This window comes from Diabrotica virgifera, chromosome 4 (assembly GCF_917563875.1).
Source record: "Diabrotica virgifera virgifera chromosome 4, PGI_DIABVI_V3a".
Taxonomy (NCBI): Eukaryota; Metazoa; Arthropoda; class Insecta; order Coleoptera; family Chrysomelidae; genus Diabrotica; species Diabrotica virgifera.
In genome coordinates, this window is record NC_065446.1 from 211,588,583 (window position 1) to 211,606,631 (window position 18,049).

The 18,049-nt window shown below is 31.9% G+C and overlaps 1 protein-coding gene across 1 annotated transcript in view; it reads left to right on the forward strand.

Moving 5' to 3' along the window:
• Positions 1-18,049, forward strand: part of LOC114346825 (CUGBP Elav-like family member 4) — a 686,200-nt gene that overhangs the window by 224,825 nt on the left and 443,326 nt on the right. Inside the window, exon 3 of the mRNA XM_028297581.2 lies at positions 7,871-7,996. Coding sequence (XP_028153382.1) covers positions 7,871-7,996 — 126 coding nt within the window. The remainder of the gene's footprint in view (positions 1-7,870; positions 7,997-18,049) is intronic.

The following is an 18,049-nucleotide window of genomic DNA, read 5'->3' on the forward strand; positions in this document are numbered from 1 at the left end:
AAATAATTTTTAGAAAAATCTTTTTTCAGAACGATTTTCCGATTGGAAATCGAAACGTCACACATTAGTTAATGAAAAATGTACTTTTTTGTATATAACCATAATACTTACAGAAGATGTATGACTTATTTAAAAAGTACACCGAACACATCTATATGTGAAGCCGCTAAAATGCAATAAAATTTACATGAATCAATTCATCTCGAAACTACAAAAATTTCATACCCTTGCGCCAACTCTGAATTTTGATTAATAAGGGCGTAAATTAATATCAACAAATATAAAGTCCAATGTGGATGTACATCAGTTGGAGTAAGAAAAAAGATTTTGTGAGTAACCACTTCATAAATCTTCAAGGCAGAGGCTTATAAATAATAAAGTAGGTTTAATTAGGTCAGTCGTACCAAAGTACATAGTTCCTCTAGTCGGCTTAGTCCACGCTGGGTTAAGCTGTTTTCAAAAGCAATTGTTTGTTTGGGTTTATATGACTGCGGACACTAAATCCATTCGCCAATTTTACTATTTTTTATTTTATTAGTCATTTTTTCGTATCTTATCCTAAAACTAATACTAATATAACAAACAATTCTACTAATAAATAATTATTTTTGTATTTTTTTTTTAATAATTTTTTATATATATATATTTTTATTAATTTTTTTCCAAATGATGTTCTCAGAGTTCCACAGCAAAAACTGCAACATTCTTCTTTAGCCCTCTACTTCATTCGAAAGCTATTTTACTATGGACTGTCCAAGTTCGTCATTCATTTTTATCTACATATTTTTTTTTATATTTTTTTTAATTATTATATTTTTTTTTCTATTTTTTTTATATATCTTTTTTATATTTTTTCTTTCTTTTTTTTTTATTATTTTTTTTTTTTTTTTTATTTTTTTTTTATTTTTTTTTTATTTTTTTTTTATTTTTATTTTATTATTATTTTTTTTTATATTTCTTTTCTTTTTTTTTCTTTTCTTTTCTTTTCTTTTTCTTTTAACATATAACAATTTACAAGAAATACTTACTCTATATTTTACAATTACAATTTAAGCTTAATATCTAAAATATGTTTATACAATAGTCGGTATACCAACTCATTATTTTCTAATGTTAATAAATAATTTAAATTAATGGGATGGTGGACATCAGTCAAAGAATACAGTGAATTTAAAAACATATTAACTTTATTAGAGATAAGAGAACAGGTCAAAATTTTGTGTTGTAGATTGCCCAACTGTCCACAAATACATTGTGGACTATCAGCTATATTAATTTTAAATAAATGTGATGGAGTAAGACAGTGGTCAAATCTCATTCTGCATATGGTTCTTATCATATCTTTTGTCGACTCCATTTTAGAAAACCAAGGTTTATCCGTTATATAGTTTCTGATTGATCTGTAGTGGTTTCCTGTATTTACGTTTTCATCAATATACCTTTCTTTCCATTCTTTCTTAATCTCTTTGAATAAATTTGATTCAATATCTTTTGGCGTACAAAGATAATGGGTTAATACTCCTTGTGTCACCGCGTTTTTAGCCAATTCATCTACCATTTCATTTCCAGTTATTCCACAGTGGCTTTTAACCCATGCCAACTTAACAGACTTTCCTTGTTGCTGAAGTTCTTTAATTTTATTTATGATATATAATTCAATGTAGTTCACTTTTGATTTAGGATTTATAGCACTAATTTTACTAAGAGAACTTTTACTGTCACTAAAAATTATAAACTTTGAATGATTTATATTAGATAAATATTTTAGTGCTTCCATTATCGCTATTAATTCAGCTGTGTATATACTCATAATAGAATTTAGTTTAAACATTTTACTAATTTTATTACTGCTATCCCAATAGGCACATCCCACACCTTCAATATTTTTTGATGCATCTGTATATAGCATACAATAATCTTTGAAAATTTGTGAACTGTCGGAGATAAACACTAATTTTCTTAAAGATATAGGCAACTTGCTATAGTCCCTTAAAAAGTATACCTGAACTTGTTCCATACTATTAAAGTCAATATTATAATTTGGGTTTATGTCATATTTATAAAGTTGTTTATCATATATTGTCATTTTTGAATATAAATCTACCATATTTAGAGTTTTCTTTTTTATCCAATATTTTTCTGTCAAGTCTGCTAAAAACAGTTGATGTATTTTGGAAATTAAACTTGCCTTTTTTTCATACAATCTAACTAAAAGGTTGATGCCAAGTTTTTTTCGTCTTATATCCATCGGCATTTCACAGCATTCAACTTGTAGATTATTTATCGGTGTACTTCTTAGGGCTCCTATACACAATCTAAGGGATTTATTAATGATTTTGTCTATTTTATTTAAATGACACTGTGATGCGTCACTGTATAATATTGATCCGTAGTCGAATATAGCTCTTATATTATTTTTAAATAACAACAAAGAAATATTTGGATCTGCTCCCCAACGTAAGTGTGATACGAATCGAAGAAGGTTTATTCCTTTTTCTGTTTTTTTAACTATATTGTCTATATGTTCTTTCCAGAGAAGCTGTCTATCCAGAGTAATACCCAAATATTTAACATAACTTTGTACAGGATAGGATATATTGTTTATTAAGATGTGATTGGGTATTTCTTTTCGTTTTCTTGTAAAAATACATAATTTGGTTTTGGAATCAGATATATTTAGTCCATGTAATTCACTCCATATTTTAATATGTTTGTCTCCTTCTTCAATGGATTTGACTGCATTTTCTATTTTAATGTTTTCTTGATAAATAACTATATCATCTGCAAATTGTAAAATTTTTGTTGAGTTTAAATTTTTTTCTATATCAGAAGTGTAAATTAAATATAACAAAGGGCTTAATATTCCTCCTTGAGGTAAACCACCCATCGCTACTCTTGGACCAAATGTGTTATTATTTACCGATATATAAATTTTTCTACAGTCATACAATTTTATTATTTTTTGACAGAAGCATTCTGGCAGACCTATTTGTATCATTTTGTTATATAGTATATTTAAATTAACGTTGTCGTATGCTGCTTCAACATCTAATAAAAGAGCGATTACTGAAGAATTTTTCGTAAACGCTAAATTTATATCTGTTACCAAATGACTCACAGCTTCCACAGTAGAATGATTTTTTCGAAATCCAAATTGTGTTTGTGATAATTTATTGTTTTTTTCTAGCCAACTTTCGAGCCTAAGTTTTATCATTCTTTCCAGTGTTTTTGTTATGCAGGAGCTCAATGAAATACCTCTATAAGATTCTGCTGAATCAGGATTCCGATTTGTTTTGAGAATAGGAATCACCCGGTACTCTCTCCAGTTATCTGGAATATCTTCTGATAACCATATTTGATTAAAAAAATTTAATAGTGTTTCTTTCCCTTTTTGATGTAAATTGGCCAACATAATATAATGTACATTATCTATACCTGGAGAAGTATTTTTCTTATTCTTAAGGCTTATTTCTAATTCACAGAAACTAAATGGAATTGAAAGTGGATGCATAGAGTTTTTTCTTTCCATTACATTAATTTTTGAAAATATATTATCTGGACATAATTTTCTTAAAAACTCCTCAACCCATTCTCCTTCAGTCACTGGATTTATTTGTGGTTTAAAAATGTTTTGTAATCGTTTGGCTTGATTCCACATATCTTTAATTGGTGTATTTTTGTTTAAAGTTTTACAAAAATTTCTCCATGCATTACGCTTACTCTCTAATACAACTTTTTTGGTTTTCGCTACACATTTATTATAATTTATATAATTTTGTATATTAGACTGAAGTTTATACTTGCGTAAAGCTAGTTTTTGTTCTTCTATTACCTTTTTACAATTGTCATTCCACCAAGTTTTTCTAAATCGTGGATTAGTCCCTGTTCTCTTCTCCGGTATACATATCTTACAATATTCGTTTAATTTATTTAAAAATTGTTGGTAATTTAAATTATTATCTATTTCCATGAAATTATCAGTGATAGAAGAGAAAAGAGACCAATCCGCTTTATTTATGTTCCATTGGAATTTTGTATTTACACATTCCGCTTTATTAACATTAATATTTGACTTAATAATAATAGCAAAATGATTTGATCCTAATGTCTCGTCCACAACATCCCAATCGAAAAAATGACTAATATTTGCTGAGCATATTGTAAGATCTATTGCAGATTTATTATTGCTATTCGGTCTACGCATCAAAGTTTCTTTACCATTATTTAAAATTACAAGATTACAGTCCTCAATAGCTTCTAACAGATTTTTTCCTATAGTATCTACAGTACTACAACCCCAAACATAATTGTGGCTATTAAAATCACCACCAATTATAAAAGGCTTCTCTAGACTATTAAAAAACTTTTTCCATTCATTTAGAGTGATTTTAAGATTTGGTTTTACGTATATTGAATAAATGTTTAACTTTTTTCCGGATTGAATTTTAATTGATATGCTATTGCACATTATGTCATTAATTTGGTGAAAAGTAGGACTGTTGTAAAATTTTATTAATTTTTTCAAAAGGATGGCTACTCCACCATATCCATCATCTCTATCATTCCTAAAGACATTATAACCAGTAAAGTTAATAAAATTACTTTTTTTTAACCAAGTTTCTGATATTAATCCTATATCTATTTTATTGTCATACAAGAATTTTTCTAAATAACCCTTATTTGTTTTAATTGATCTCGCATTCCATTGAAGAAATGAAACGTTAGCCATCACGAGGTAATAATAATTGTGAAATATTGTTTTTTAATAATTCCAACGTTTTTTATCTAAATTGTGATTAATTTGATTTAATGTTGCTGAAATAAAGTTTACTATTATTTCTCCTATATTATTTTGATTATCGTTTTGTGTTTGTGTTGTGTTAGAATAAATGGGATTATTAAAATTATAACAAGGCTGACTTTGTATTCTTGGTGTTTGCAAAATTTTTCTGCGTGCTTCCATTGTTTCTTTATCTACACTACTAGAATCAATACTACTTGATCTTTTTCGTTTAGATATTGTATATTTATTTGAAGTATTTTCTTGGTCTTTACTTACTGTTGAATAACATTTTTTATATTTATTATTAGCTTCATAATATGTTATATTTTCATTATTCATAATTTTTTTAATATATTCCTGTTTTTGTCTTTCTGTACAATCTGCTCCCTTGTCAGTAGCGCTGTGTTTTCCTTTGCACAATACACAAAGTAAATTATTCGGATTGGAACAATTAGATTTGTTGTGTTCTTCGCCACATCTTTCACACCTATCTTTTCCTCTACATTGGGCACTTATATGCCCAAATCTCAAACACTTTAAACATTGGATTATTCTGGGTGTATAATTTTCCACCTCGTATATCATTTTTTCTATTATTACATTTTTTGGTATAGACTGACCTTTAAAAGTGACAATTACGGTTCCTGTTTTTACATAATTAGTATTACCATTATCTTGAATCACTTTCCGCATAATTCTTTTTACATGTAATACTTCGAATTTAATTCCAAATCTAGGTTTAATTAATGATAATAAATCATTATCTTCTATCTCTTTATCTACCAATTTTATAACACCTTTCTTTTGAGTAAAAAACGTTGGAATATATGCCTCATACTCTTTGCTTTTAAGAATTTGAGAATCAATTAATTTATTAGCACTAGCAAAATTATTTAGTTCTACCTTGATTTTATTTCTACCAACTACTGTAATTTGTGTGATATTATTTTCAATTTCAGGTACTGCACTTAAAATCAAACGGGCCGTGCCGATCCTGTGTAATCGACCAATGTTACCGTTTTTATTTTCTATGTGTACTATATAAGGTGCATTATCTCCAAATTGATATCTATGTTTTAATCTTAAATTTATTACTTTATTTAAATTTTGCTTACCTGACTTATCTGTTTGATTTAAATTTGTCAAATTTTCATCGTTATTGCAACTAAATTTGTTACTTACCTCAATAGTACTACTTGTTTGGTTTTGTTTGTTTGTTACCTTATTATTTACTCTATTGTTATTTTTATTTAATTCCTCATATTCCATCATCCCATCTCCTTCCATTTCTACATAAAATTTACCTTTATCTGGAGGTTCGGGTGGTATACCTTCCATATTATTTGTTTTCTGAAATTTAACTTCTAGGCGCTAAATTTCACACTTTCTTACAGATCACTGGTTTAGTACTTCTTTATACTACTCGTAATACTCAAAAAGTTAAGAAAAAACCTTAAAAATTAATAATTTTTAGGAGAACTTCTAAATAAACTGCCTTTCAATTTGACGTTTATTTGACATTCCAAAAGCAATTAGAATAATAGTATTTATTAATATGAGATGTTTATATGGATTTAAAAAATGTTACTTCCATCAATTTTAAATACAATTTACCCCGCTAATAATTAAAATCAAAGTTAGCGTAATGATATGAAATGATTGTAATTTCGAGACAAATCTATTCGTATAAATTTTATTGAATTTGAGTGACATTAAATTTTCCATAGAATGTGTGCGGTGTCCTTTAACCTTCCAATGACCAAGGGGGGTAAATTTTGTCCCCAATGTATGTTTTTATTTAATAAATTCAGAAATATTTTTAATTTTAAACTCATTATTTTTTTATGATGACTTTAACCTTTAACTACACGCGCTGACGTATTTTTTACGCCAGATATAAGAATTCTACTGCAAATATATTTAAAAATTTAATTTTTGACCTTGTTTATCTATCTAACCTATCACTGGAATGTGCTTTACAGTTTATTATTTGTTGTTTCCGGTGGTGGAAAATTTACGCCACTATTATAGTAATATAAGTACAACTTTCAGTTGTCTTTTAGTCATTATGGCACAAAATATATGTTTCTTTATAAACAATACTTTTTCTCATATAAAAAATCAGATTTCAAAAAAAAATTATTAGTCATTTTATTTATCACGGAATCTGATTCCAGTTATAAATCCCAATTGGCTTACTGAGAAGGAACTCCAAGTATTTGCTGATGCCTAATAAGGTTTATAACAAACAACTAATGTATTTTTCTAAAAAAAATACAAATCCGCTGTTTTTAAGTGTATTTTCGTGTGGCGTATAAAGTACGCCACGCTTGTAGTTATATTATAACTTGATGCGCGGGTAGTTAAAAGTTAATATCATTCTAGATACTCTCATATTTTGTAATAAACAAAATGCCCTATATTTTACGAAAATAAAAATATTTTCTGAATTTGGGCTCAAAGACGAACTGCCTTGGCCTTCCATGTTCCAATCTTATAAAATAAGTACCGTCTATTATGTTGATTTATTTGTAAGAAACATTCCAATATTAAAAGAAAATTGTTTGCTAAACCTGTGGCGACGTAAATTAGTGTATATTTTAAAATTTCTTTAGTTCTATGTTCAGAATGATGATTCTTACTTTTGTTCAGTTGTAATTAAAATATTATGTTTTACTAATGTTTATTTATCATTTATTGATACAATACTAACATGAAAATTACGAATACATTATTTTAATAATTCTTAAAACAACTTAATTTTTTTGTCAATTGCCATTTTTGACTTGGGGTCATTTTTTACCCCCGTTGGTCATCCGTGTAACAAAAAAAGGTTGGTTACCGGAAAGCTAAACCGAGAATTTTAAATTATGTAGTGTATTTTCCAAAAAATTGCTTAGTACCTATTTATGTGAAATGGCAAAGATTATTTTAGTAGTAAATTACCAATTCGTTTCAAAAAATATCCATAAAATAATTAAGATAAAGATAGTTGCATAGTGTAATTGTACCACTATGTGTTAAGTCAAAATAATGTACTTCATCTATCTATCAAATGTTAATTTTTGCTTTCTCTTGTGACTACAGATCGTAAGCTGTTCGTGGGTATGCTTAGTAAGCAACAAACTGAAGAGGATGTCCGACAGTTATTTGCACCTTTTGGAACAATAGAAGAGTGTACCATCCTCAGGGGGCCTGACGGTACAAGCAAAGGTAAGAACAAAAATGTAAAATTTTAATTTCATAAAACGTTTCATAAAAAGGAATATTTATTTACATTGAGATGCATTGGAAACGAAATGTCAACTATAAAATAGTTTTAATCATAATTCTCAAAAATATAATACTGCCCGATAATGTAACTTAAAAAGTGACTGGCTAATGAATTCTTGTCAGAATTTATTTATTTCTCTATCAACAAATTTTACATTATGGATATGTCCATCTTGATATATTATGGATGAGTGAGTCTGCGTTGTTAAACGTAATATTATCAAACAAAATAATATTTTTATTTGAGAGCTGATTGATACATAATTACATAGAGGTAGTACAGTGCAACTTGGATAATTCGAATCTCAGAGGACCGTTAAAAATATTCGAATTATCCAAAAATTCGAATTAAAAAATAAATCTATAAAAACAAGAATTACCTTTAAAAACATCTGCAAATAATGATAAATATCAGTAGTTGATCGGCAAAAAACAGTAGTTGATCATTTCTATCGCTGGAGATGTTTTTGTTCCTATTCTTGCCCGAGTCTTGTCAACCTCAAAAAATGGGCCAACAAAATTCGGCCAAAAATACCAATTAAAACATTTGCAAGCTATAAAAAAGATCGACTTTTTTTTCCAAGAGATCCGAAATTTTAAGCTGCTTTGTAGAATTTAGCTTCTCAGTAATGACAAAAGATTCTAAGATATTCAGAAAATATAGTAGAAAAGTTCGAATTATTCAAAATATAATTCGAATTATTTACGACCTTTTACCATTACTTATATAGGAAATGCTAGGTACCAGAATAAAAATTAGAATTAAAGATGATTTCGAATTATGGAAGTCGAATTAAGCAGGTTCCACTTTACTTTGCCAAATTGATAAAGAGGAAAATTTGTCATGATTATCCTTAAGTAACTCAGCCTGTAGGTGTGTTTTTATGAACGACGTTATTCACTGCCCTGTATCTAAAATATTGGCTAACGCTTTTTGGAGCTGCTACGAAATAATTAACAGGTAGTAAGGCCTGGACCTTCCTAACCCCTTCTCTACTTCTCTAAAAAATTCCTTTTGATGGGCTAAAATTTTTCGGAGACCATTCAGGTATATAAATTAACTTAAAATAGCAATATGTTGGTACATAAGAATATAATTTTGAAAAAGGTCCTACAACTTTAGTTAGAATACAAAAGTATTCACTTTATTAACTTATCTGGTTGTCAAAAATGAATAACCGTTTTCAGTTTCGTTGCAAAACGAAAATACAGCCGCATCATATTCTAGTCCAATCAGAGAGTGCAGCAAGCACCTCTACCGGTTTCGAAACTTATTAGTCTCTCGTCAGGAGGCACATTTGCTGCTTTGTCTGATCCAACCAAAACAAACTTCGGCGTGCAGTCACGGATTGCAACGAACGAAATGGCATAGATGCCCTAGCGGCAACTGCTAGCAAAAGACTAAGTTTTCAATCTAATGGCATATAAAACAACATAATGTTACTCTATATCCCACTAGACTGAAAACAATGGGAACCTCCTCTGGTTACACCTCCGAGGCTTCTACAATTTGCAAGCAATAATGGATGCTGAGACTAAGGAAGATGAGGGAATTTTACAATTTATAATTCACGTCTTATCTGCTCAGCGCCGTGGGTTCGTTTTGGTTGGATCAGAGAGAGCAGCATATTATGTGCCTCCTGATGAAAGACTGATAAGTTTCGAAACCGGTAGAGGTGCTGCACTCTCTGATTTGACTAGAATATGATGCGGCTCTATTTTCGTTTTGCAATGAAATTGAAAATGGTTATTCATTTTTAATTTACATGTTCACTCTGATTGGAGTACGAAGGGAACCATTTTCGTTGGAACTTTACCGCGATGAGCAGATGGGACGTGAATTATAAAGTGTAAAATTCCCTCGTCTTCCTTAGTCTCAGCATCCGTTATGGCTTGCAAATTGTAGAAGCCTCGGAGGTGTAACCAGAGAAGTTTCCATTGTTTTCAGTCTGGTGGGATGTAGAGTAACATTATGTTGTTTTATATGCCATTAGATTGAAAACTTCGACTTTTATCTGGTTGTATCCACTTAACTGGTTCCATTTGTTTGTTGGCAGATTTGTTCCAAACGGAGTATGTATTTTCAGCTGTTGAAAAACATAGTGCCTGGGCTATTGTTAATAAGATGCCAGGATATGCACCCCATTTGCTTCCTGTTAGCTTTCTGATTATCCGGTTCCCAGTTGATACTTTGACTCCTGTTTTTATGTGGGATGTGTCTGTAGATGAGAGACCGGTCAAGAGTCACTCCAAAATATTTAGATTGGTCTGTGCGTACTGATGTATTGCAATTCCACGCAATTTGAAGTTTTAGCTTAGCTTCTTTGCGCGAAGGTGGAAGGCATAGACTTGGGGTTTAGAAGGATTAGGTGTCAGGGAATTCTTCAGACAACACGCAATCATTATATTTTAGGTAGTTTCGAGTTTCTCTTCTACTTCTTCAAAACTTTTTGCTTGAGTACATATTGCAAGATCCTCAGCATGGAAGAAATGCTTGGTTTCTGTCAGGGTCTGTTGGTTGTTTGTATACATCAAAAAGCATTGGTGTTAAAACACTTTCCTCTGAAGGTCGTTCTTTTGAACTTTCCAGCTACTTATTTTGTCCTTCAGCACAACGAAAAATTCGTCGTACATATATTGCAGAAAACAATATATGTACGACTTTAACTAGATAGTGTTTACAATTTATGATAACAATTTATTTGTAAAGCAATGTCTTGTTGTCATGATCTGTCAGAGCTATGAAATCAGACCTTGTTATAAGTGTAAAGGATTTATATTAGCATAAAAAAAATAAGAGTTAATCCATATCGATTTAATTTTTAAAAGTCTTAAGCAAATATTATTTACATGCATTGTTTGGATTGCGAAATGGGTGACATTGATTTTGTAATCTAGGCCACACATTTTGAAAACACCGAAGTCACCAATTATACTGCTATTAGTAATTCACGGTCACATTCAAGTATGGTCAATCATAACAAACAATTGGGATTTATTTATAGATACGTAGAAAGTAAAGAGGGAGATTATTCATTATGCAGAAACCGACGTGGTAAGAGTAGAGACATTATTTATCCCGACACCAACTAGGTACTGTCGTAAACGGTGACTTAAATAAATATATTTCGGTAATTAGTGTTTTAACTTAATCAACCCATCATCGGGGGTACCAACCCCCAGTACCACGATATGGCAATCCTGCCAGGACACTTAAGGAAAAATAGACTAATAAAGAAGCTAAATGCAAGATTCAGATGGAAAAATTTAGAAAATGACGTAAGAAAATACATTAAACAATGTCATGAATGTCAAATTAGCAAACCGAAAAGAACACATGTGGAAGAATTCGTGATATCGGACACATCTTCCAAACCATGGGACATAGTGTACATAGATACAATAGGTCAATTCACTAGAAGTAATGAAAGCAATGAAAATAAAGAGGAGCGTCAAGAAGAGAATAAGTCCAAAGCGACGTTACAACACTTCAAAATAGGAGACCTAGTCCTGGTAAAAAAAGAGAATGGTAAGTTTTATAGTCTTATGTAGGCCCCTTCACAATAACAGAGGTAAATAACGTTAATTGTAAAATTAAAATGAAAAATAACAAGATCAACGAAATACATAAAAACAGACTATATGCTTACAGTCCAAGGACACAGTGAGTGACAGGTGAAAACGGGAACAATGTTGATATGGAAAAAATTTTTCTTTGTGTTTAGTTATTAGTTATAGGGAGTAGATATTTAATTTTGTATTGTTTGAAACACAGTAATCAGTTGGTGCCGTTGTCTAGAAAAATGTTCTTCTTTGTCGGAACGGCAGAGCAAATAATGCACATCTTTCAGAAAATTTTTCTTGTAAGGAATAGGGATATAAAGGATTTATATTAGCATCCAAAAGATAAGAGTTAATCGATATCGATTTAATTTTTAAATGTCTTAAGCAAATATTATTTACATACATTGTTTTAATTTCGTAAATGGGTGACATTGATTTTGTAATCTAGGCCACGCATTTTGAAAACACCGAAGTCATAAATTATACTGCTATTAGTAATTCACGGTCACATTTAAGTATGGTCAATCATAACAAACAATTGGTATTTATTTATAGATACTTAGAAAGTAAAGAAAGAGATTATTCATTATGCAGAAACCGAAGTGGTTAGAGTAGAGACATTATCCATCCCGACACCAACTAGTTACTGTCGTACATGGTGACTTAAATAAACATATTTCGGTAATTAGTGTTTCAACTAAATCAACCCCCATCATCGGTGGTAACAACCCCCTGTACAAAGATATAAGTTTTTTGTCTAAGATGATCACAAAATATAGCTGAATAGATTTTAGTGAAACGATCTGTATGATGATTGTTGATAAAAGTAATCCATTGTAACGACAATATTGTCACAACAGTAAATAGTTTTTTACAAAAAACATAAAAAAAGACAGTTTCACCATGGGTCCAAGAGAACGAACGACGGACAAAAGGGTGCTGGTGTTCTCTGAAAGGAAACTAAATCTGAAACTGTATTTGCTTTGCATTCGTTTACTCCTAAGTCAAGTATTAGGAATCAAATTCGTTGTATTTTTATCTAGACGAATTGATGTGTCGTGGAATGCATACTGGATATTCCCCACTTCTATCCATTTATCATCTGCTTGTTTTGTAAATTTTAGAAACTCGAATTTAGGAAGTAACTAGAATTTATTTTTCCTCGTAAGAAATCTAAGAAACAAGAGATTCCGTAATGGATGCATTTCAGTTAAGAGTTACCCCGGTGCTGACGTATCACCAGATCATGTTCCTGTTGTTGGTAAATTTCGGTTTAGATTCAAGAAGGTTGCAAAAAAGAATAGCAACAAAAAGTGCGATATGAGAAAACTAAAAGATAAGAAAACAAAAGAGACAGTCGCACAGATTCTTTCAGAGAAGCTAAGTAATATGGAGCAAACATATTATAATGCCGAAGAATCACTCCAAAATATATGTGAAACCTTTAACAAGATCAGAGAAGAACATCTAATAGAAAAGAAAGAAAAGAGCAAAAGTTGGATGAATGACAATATATTACAACTCATGGAAGAAAGAAGAAAATCAAAGAACAACAAAATAATGTACAACACGATTCAGAGACAAATAAGGACTGAAATACGAAAGGCCAAAGAGAATTGGTTGAAGTCACAGTGTGAAGAGATAGAGTTGTTAGAACAAAAACATGATACGTTTAACATGCATAAAAAGGTGAAACAAGCAGCTGGTCTTCAGAAATCCAACACAGCTAGCTAACTGCGAGACCAACAAGGGGAATATCATCACAGACAAAAACCAAGAAATCTGCATATGGACAAAATACATACAAGAACTCTTTGATGATACTAGATCCGAACAACCTCCATCCTACATATGTGATGACCACTTACCAATCACATCAGAAGAAGTGAAACTATTAATACCGAACTCATGACGGTACTCAACGCCTAACAAAAATATTTATTGACTTATATATTTGAGCGGAGTACATGTCGACGTACATGTACATGTCGACGTTTATTGCTTTACCAAAGAAAACCAAATCCGTATCCTGCAGTGATTTCCGAACCATCAGCTTAATGAGCCATATTTTAAAATTATTTGTAAAAATTATACATCAAAGGATATAATATAGACTGTGCGAAGAGAAAATCAGCCGTACACAGTTTGGTTTTCGGAATGCATTGAGTACGAGAGAGGCTCTCTTTAGTATACAAGTGTTATTTCAACAATGTAGAGACGTAAATTGCGATATTTATGCATGCTTCATTGATTACCATAAAGCGTTCGATATAGTAAAGCACGACAAGCTGATGGAGATACTAACCAATATTGGAATAAACACCTGCGATTTAAGAGTTATCAGCAATCTGTACTGGAATCAAACATCAACTATCCGGGCACAGGCAGGAGAATCAGACAATATCAAAATCAAATGTGGGGTCCGTCAGGGATGTATATTATCACCACTGCTGTTTAACATCTACTCTGAGCAAATCTTTCAAGAATTAGTGGATGATGTTGAAGCCGGAATTAGAATTACCGGAGAATGTATCAATAACATAAGATACGCAGATGACACGATGGCATTCGCTGATAGTTCTGAAGCTCTCCAGGAGATAATGAACAGAATCACAGAAGTCAGCCAGAGATACGGACTTTTACTAAACACTAAGAAAACAAAATTTATGATGATCTCTAAGAAGGAACAGCAATTTGGGCGAATCAGTGTGAACGGTCAATAAATCATCATCATCAACTAGCCTATATTTGTCCACTGCTGAACGTAGGCCTCCCGTAAAAATTTCCACCTATTTCTATCTTGAGCTTCTTGCATCCAATTTTTAGTGATGCGCTTGATATCATCCGTCCATCTAGTCGGTGGTCGTCCTCTGCTTCGATATGCCTCCTGCCTTGGTCGCCATTCCAGAATCTTTTTGGTCCATCTGTCATCCATCAGTCTGGCAACATGTCCTGCCCAAGCCCATTTAGCCATGGCTATTCTTTCAACTGCCTCCGTGACTCCTGTTCTTCTTCTTATTTCTAGGTTTGGTACTTTATCTCTGATGGTAATACCTAACATTGATCTTTCCATAGCGCGTTGTGTAACTCTTATTTTATTTATTGTTCTTTTTGTCAGAGTTAGTGTTTCTGCACCATATGTAAGAACCGGCAAAACACACGGGTCAAAAACCTTTCTTTTTAAACAAACTGGAATATTAGACTTGAAAATGTTATTTAATCTACCGAAGGCAGCCCATGTGAGACCTATCCTTCTTTGTATTTCAGTTGTCTGGTTATCTCGGCCTAAGCGAATCTCATGCCGTAGATATTTGTAAGCTATTACTTGGTCGATGCTATGACTCTCAATCTGAATTTTATCGCTGACTACAAGGTTGGTCATAAATTTTGTCTTTGAGGTGTTAATTTTAAGACCAATTGTTTTTGACACTTTATAGAGCGTGTGCAGCATTTTTGTAGCTTTATCAACTTTATCAGATATTAAAACGATGTCATCGGCAAATCTTAGGTGGTTCAGATCCTCCCCGTTTATATTGATTCCCATATTATCCTCTCCTTCCATTTACTTGAACATATATTCAAGAACAGCTGTAAACAATTTCGGGGAGATAGTATCACCCTGTCTAATTCCACGTTCTATTCTAAATTTCTTGGTATCTTCATGAAGTCGAACACAAGCTGTACCAGTTTCGTAGATACTTTTAATCAAGGCGATATATCGGTAGTCAATGCGGCAGTCCGCCAATGCTCGAAGCATTTTATGATGATCTATAGTATCGAACGCCTTTTCATAATCCACGAATATAAGAAAGATAGGCTTGTTATACTCTGTGCACTTTTCTATTAGCGTTTTTATAACTTGTGGATGATCGTTCAACAAATAGATAGAGTAAAAACATACACCTTGGTACGAACGTCAATGAAAACTGGGGCCATTTCATAGAAATTAAATGTAGGATAGAGAAACCAAGATCTGCATTTCAAAAAATGGCTTAGTTATTCAAATGTCATGATTTATCATTGCCCATAAAAGTCAGGTTACTGCGATGTTATATCTTTCCTATACTATTGTACGGAGTTGAGTCGTGGACTCTCACAGACGCCACCTGCAAGAAAATTGAGGCTTTTGAGATGTGAGTGGCTTTATCGTCGAATCCTGAAGGTATCGTATACCGACCACGTTACTAATGAGGCTGTTTTGCTGAGAATACAAAAAGAAAAAGAGCTGTTATTCACAACGAAAGCAGCCAAAATCGAATACCTCGGTCACATCATGAGAAACAGCGAAAGATATGGACTACTGCAACTAATCTTGCAAGGAAAAGTGGAGGGAAAACGAGGACCAGGAAGGCAAAGGATTTCCTAGCTGAAGAATCTACGCACATGGTTCAACACAACAACCACAAGTTTTTTTAGAGCAGCAGTGTTCAAAGTACAGATTGCCATGATGGTCGCCAACATCCGAAACGGATAGGCACTACAAAAAGAAGAAGAAGAAATCTTTAGATCTTCGGTTCTCTGGATTTCGTTTTGCATTTAAAAGACCTAAACAAATTCTGAATAAAAAAATCGAATATTAATAATTTACCTTACTTAGATTCAAAACTAGATTCTTGTATTGATAAGGTAATAAACACAGTTGCGTAAACATCCATAATTGCAGTATCTTTTGTTGCGTTTTTTAATTAAAATCGATAAAAAATTAATTTTCCACGGCGAAGAGAACCCTTCATAATTACGTGACGTAACATAACCTTAAATTAAACGTAGGTGTAAAAAGGTAGTTTATCACGAAACTAAGTTAGCGTGTTCGTGCAAATAACACGAGACGCTAATACTACATAACATTTATGCCACAATTAAATATTAAGGGTTGTAAACACTTTTGAAGAGAATATGACAACGAATGGGCACGTTATATTTTCGTGAAAAGTCACAAGTTTAATAGGATTATGGTGGAACTTTTATTGGAAAAATTTAGGTTAACGACAATACCAACATAAATATCATTTTATTTTCTTTCTTTTTTGACAAAATATAATAATTGTTCTTCTTTGGCACTTGATAATCTAGATAAATTTTCTTTATTGTAGATACTAGTTTTTATTTTTATGTTAATTTATTACCCTTAGCTTGTATTGTCATTGGTTTATGTAATGATATACATATCAGTCATCCATAACCGAATATATCATAAACTCATGATACAATGACAACGATGTATTCTGTATTCTTTGTATCATGTCATAAACTGGACATAGACATTAATGATACGCAATTTGGGTTTCACAAAGGCCTGGGAACTCGTGAAGCTCTTTTTTCATTAACATACTTATAAAAAAGTACCTGCACGTCAATCAAGATATATATGCGTGTTTTATTGACTATAATAAATCATTCGACAAAGTACGACATGAACAATTAATGCATGTCCGGGAATCAAAGAAACTGGACTACAATGACCTCAGGATTATATCGAATTTATATTATAAGCAACGAGAAAAAGTAAGTGTTAACGACCAGCTGTCAGAGGAAATTGAAATCAGACGTGGAGTGAGACAGGGATGCGTGTTGTCCCCAATCATTTTTAATGCCTACTCGGAAGAGATCTTGAAAATAGCTATTGAGGGTGAAATAGCTGGAATACAGGTAAATGGAGTTCCCATTAACAACATTAGATATGCGGATGACACTGTCATCTTAGCTGTAAATATTGGGGATATTCAGAGGCTGGTGACGAGAATAGCAGAGTTTGGACAAAAATACGGGCTAACAATGAATGTCAAGAAGACAAAGTTTATAAGAATATCGAAAACTCAAAGAAATAACGAAAATCTCTTCATAAACGGATTCAATATCGAACGAGTCGACCAATATGCATTCATTGGAACAATGATCGACTTCACAGGAGATTACTTACAGGAAATCAAAATCAGAATAGAAAAGGCGAGGAGCAAATTTCAACAAAATGAGAAAAGTGCTCTGCACAAGAGATCTGAAGTTAAAGCTGAGAGTTAGGCTGGCTAGGTGCTACGTTTTCTCGACTTTGTTTTATGGAATGGAAGCTTGGACCTTGAATGCTGGATGAATGAGAAAACTAGAATCATCCGATCTGTGGATGTACAGAAGAATTCTGAAAATATCGTGGACAGAACACGTCACAAACAAAGAGGTTCTGAGAAAGATGAATAAAGCAATGGAAATCCTAAATACCATCAAAACAAGGAAATTGGAATATCTTGAAAATATTACACGTGGAGAGAGATACAGCTTACTCCAATTGATTATGCAGGGAAAGATTCAAGGAAAGAGAAGCATAGGTAGACGCAGAATATCGTGGCTACGCATACGCAACCTGAGAGAGTGGTACGGATGTACATCAAATGAAATTTCAGAACAGTCTTCTCTAAAATACGAATAGCAATGATG